The sequence below is a fragment of the Perognathus longimembris genome, chromosome 3 (assembly GCF_023159225.1).
Source record: "Perognathus longimembris pacificus isolate PPM17 chromosome 3, ASM2315922v1, whole genome shotgun sequence".
NCBI classification, from domain to species: Eukaryota; Metazoa; Chordata; class Mammalia; order Rodentia; family Heteromyidae; genus Perognathus; species Perognathus longimembris.
The window spans coordinates 108,505,756-108,510,055 of record NC_063163.1 but is presented as its reverse complement, the minus strand read 5'-3'; the positions used below and the strand labels follow the sequence as shown (position 1 = coordinate 108,510,055).

The 4,300-nt window shown below is 39.6% G+C and overlaps 1 protein-coding gene across 1 annotated transcript; it reads left to right on the top strand.

Annotated features, from left to right (window-relative positions):
• Nucleotides 1-859: 859 nt before the first annotated feature.
• On the top strand, nucleotides 860-2,060 carry LOC125348023 (olfactory receptor 151). The gene has a single exon (XM_048340960.1). It carries the CDS (start codon nucleotides 972-974, stop codon nucleotides 1,899-1,901), a length of 930 nt encoding a protein of 309 aa, XP_048196917.1. The 5' UTR covers nucleotides 860-971; the 3' UTR covers nucleotides 1,902-2,060.
• The last annotated feature ends 2,240 nt before the right edge of the window (nucleotides 2,061-4,300 follow it).

The window sequence follows — 4,300 nt, the reverse complement described above, 5'->3', positions numbered from 1 at the left end:
TAGGGGGAGGGAAGTGAAGAGTGGTAAGGGGGAGAAAATGAGGGAGGGGGTAACAGTGTTTAAAAAGAAATGCACTCATTACCATACTTATGTAACTATAACCTCTTGTTCATTACCTTTACAATAATTTTTTTAAAAATCAAAACACAACAAGTTACAAAACATGGTTGTAAATGAATATCTAGAAAATACCAACAAAAATGTTTAATTTCCTGTCTGGGCTGGTTTTGAACTTTGATCCTCAGATCTCAGCTTCCTGAGTAGCTAGGAATACAAATGTTAGATGCTGATGTCCAGCAATGCATTATTTTTTCAGGAATCTAGAATTTAAATAAGGATTGCCAAATATATTGTCCTGTGTCATTTTAATGACAACCTTGGAATCGATATTGCTAAATATAAACACTGACTTAATAAATGACACAGCTTGTGAATATATCATGCTGACAATTTCAATAGTCATGTTCCATATCATTGAATATTAGGAATTGAATAGATGAAAGAATTACAATCTAGTCTATTTCTATCAACAAGAGGTGACATAAACTACTTACAAACTATAAAGAAGAGGTTTACAAACTTTAGATTAAACAATGAGTAAATCACTAGATCCAGCCTAGTGTACCTGATTCAGTACCGGGGAAGTGAGACCTAAGAACTGGCATCCTAAGCAAGGTCAACGTGAAGGTGATGTTGCTGGGACACTGGAGGTACATTGAGAACCAGTTATCTAGGACATAGGAACACAGGTAAGAGATACAAGGTTTTCCCTCTCTCCTCTCACCTTTACCATCTAAAACACTCATCGCTGGTCTTGCTCTCAGCAAGCAACAGGAGGAGAGGAAGGGTGCATCAGTCCTGCAGCCAGCCAGGCTGGCTCATGAGATGGCAAAGGCCAAAGGAAGCAGAGGAGGGGCCGCCTTCACCAGTTGTCTTCTCTCCCATCACCACAGGCTTCCTGCCCAAAGAAAATGGCTACAGAAAACCACTCCACAGTGTCTGAGTTCATTCTTGGGGGATTAACCAACCGGCCAGAGCTCCAGATCCCTCTCTTCCTCCTCTTCCTGGGGATCTATGTGATCACCATGCTGGGGAACATGGGCATGATCACCCTGATTGGTCTCAACCAGCAGCTTCACACCCCTATGTACTTCTTCCTCAGTAACCTGTCCTTTGTGGATCTCTGCTACTCCTCTGTCATCACACCTAAAATGTTGGTCAACTTTGTCAACAAGAAGAACATCATCTCCTCTACAGGGTGTATGTCTCAGCTCTACTTCTTCCTTGTTTTTGTCATTGCTGAGTGTTATATGTTAACAGTTATGGCCTATGACCGCTATGTGGCCATCTGCCACCCCTTGTTTTACAACATCATCATGTCTCATACTCTCTGCTGCCTGCTGGTGGCTCTGGTCTACACCATGGGAATCATTGGGTCCACAATAGAGACTGGCCTCATGTTAAAACTGCACTATTGTGACATCTTCATCAGCCACTACTTCTGTGACATCCTCCCTCTCATGAAGCTCTCCTGTTCCAGCACCTATGATGTGGAGATGGCTGTCTTCTTTTTAGCTGGATTCACCATTATAGTAACCAGCTTAACAGTTCTTGTTTCCTATGCCTTCATCCTGTCCAGCATCCTCCGCATCAGCTCTACTGAAGGCAGAGCCAAAGCCTTCAGCACCTGCAGCTCTCACTTTGCAGCTGTGGGGATGTTCTATGGATCCACTGCATTCATGTACTTAAAGCCTTCCACTGCCAGTTCCCTGGCTCAGGAGAATGTGGCCTCTGTGTTCTACACCACAGTGATCCCCATGCTCAACCCCCTCATCTACAGCCTGAGGAACAAGGAGGTAAAGGCTGCCCTACACAAAACACTGAGGAGAAAACTCATTTGATGCAAATGCTAGTCTTTCTCAATATAAGAGCAAATGGCTGTGACACCCCCAAAAACCCCGACAAGGCTGCCCTCAATCTGTCATCCCAGGTGAATGGAAACATGCTTCTCCCAATAGCTAAATATATGCTTCATCTTCTTTCCTCTTTTTTCTTTCTCTTTTCACATTTTGCTTGAATATCTGACTTAAAGTTTCTCTTTCATTCACTTCCATTTCTTGTATTTCTAGCCTTCTAGTTGACATTTTCTAGCTTAATTGTGACTTGACATAGATTTTAACATGAGTATTAAATTATCAGGAGTAAGATGCCATGCCACATGTCTCCATCTTCACATCCTGTGTCCTGTCTCCTGGCTCATCTCTGGTCACCATGGCATTCCAAGTCAGATCTCCATTGGAGCTCAATTGGTTTGTTGGTATCGTTTTTGTTCTACCTTTACGTTCCTTGCCTGTTTCCTAGCATTGCTAAAGGTACTTGCAGGCTGCAGGCCTTTGTAACAACTGGCTGCCTGCAGACTCCTAATGCTCGAATAAAGACTCTGAGATTTTATCCTTAAAAAAAAATTATCAGCAGTGAGTTTGGGAATCATTCATAGTCTTACTCCATTAAGTACAGGAAATATTGCACAATTCAGTTTTTACTTTGGGGTAACAACTAAAACCTTTATAAGGCAACTCAGTGGAATTTAAAAGTCATAAATAAGTAATAGTCTCTTTCTTTGTTTATGCTTGTATTTTATTTTTTACCACAAGGTTGCATTATATAATCTATGCTGACTTCAAACTTGAGATTCTTCTACACCTTCCATGTTCTGGCATACTCTACCATACCTTTCTCATGCAGATTCTTGCCTCTCCTCCCTTTCTCACTTCTACTATTCTTCCCTAGAAATTTTCACTTCATCCTCTCAGGTCACTCTCTGAATAACAACAATAATAACACCTACATGTCAATGTCTCATGCCTCTAATCCTAGCTATTCAAGAGGCTGAAAGCTGAGGATTGAGGATTGAAGCCAGCCCAACCAGAAAAGTCCATGAGACTCATCTCCAGTCAACCACCAAAAAGTAAGAAGTCTTGGTAGACTGTTAGCCCTGATTAGAAAATCTCAGGAACAACACCCAGGCCCTTAGTTCAATCCCCATTATAGGCAAAAACAAAAACAAACCCCTGAAGAATACATTCTTGTTAAATATTCTCTATTGAATACATCTTTAAACTATCCAATGACCATATTCTCTTAGATATACCCAAAAAGATACATCCTTCTTATGTAATATGTGCCTAAAATGACTTTCTTAAGCTATAACTGCTGTTGCTTTCTCTTTTTACTATGTGATAATAAAGGGATATTTGGAAGATTTTGAGACAATGATTTCATGAATTCCTATAATACCTTCATTAAAAAACAAAGACAACTGAATAGAACAGCCCAATCCCATGAATAGCATCTGTAACAAAAATAGTTGATATGTTAACCCCTTTAGTCACAGAAGCAGATGGATTAAAGCCATCAAATTCTAAAATCTGCATAGCATTGGCAGCTGGACAGGAAGAAACAGAAAGATGCAACCAGACATCTGTTAAACATAACAAGCCCAACTGACTAAAACCATTTTGGAAACAGTGCCTAACATGGTAAGGGTTGAAATCCTTTACCAGTGGGTAAAGTTGAATGAGACCATGGTTAGATTGAAGGGGCTACAGTAGTTCTAGCACAATAAACTCTTAAGTCAGCCAATGCTTCCTATAAGAGTCACCTGGTGAGAATCAAGTGCAAGCTCAACATATCTGCAACAGAGTCAAAACTAAAAAAAGGACCAGATAAAAAGAGAAGGGAAGAAAAGCCAGCATATCTCAGGCAGCAAGGCATATTTTTTAATTCTTTGCTGAAATAACAGGTAGTTCTACAAACATGAAGTATAAAGTGAAGAGAGTAAAAAGGAAAAATAAAAGATGTAATAAAGAGAATTCATGGGAAGTAACAAAAATGCAGAAACTTGGTAAAAATAATTTCTAAATGGCATATTTTTCCATTTCCTTGAAATGGTACAATATCATTCATTCATTCTGATAGATAAGTAGATTCCATTGTGTATATATACCATGTTTTCTTGATCCAATTGTCCACTGAGAGACATCTAGGTTGATTCTATATCTTGTCTATGGTAAACAGCGCTACAATGAACATGGTTGTGCTGGTGGCTTTAGTGTTGCCTGGTTTATGGCCCATTGGATAAATGCCCAGGAGTAGGACTTCTGGGTTGTTATAACGAAATGGAATTACTTGAAAAAAATTACATAAAGAAAATTAAGTCAGAGTGAAAGAAACATAACCTTCATGGCTTCTCTCATTTTTAGTAACTAGAATCTGCCTATAAATATATAATGAAACACTC

Excerpts from the sequence above, each read along its gene's own strand:
- LOC125348023 (XM_048340960.1), top strand. The coding sequence starts at position 972 with ATGGCTACAGAAAACCACTCCACAGTGTCTGAGTTCATTCTTGGGGGA.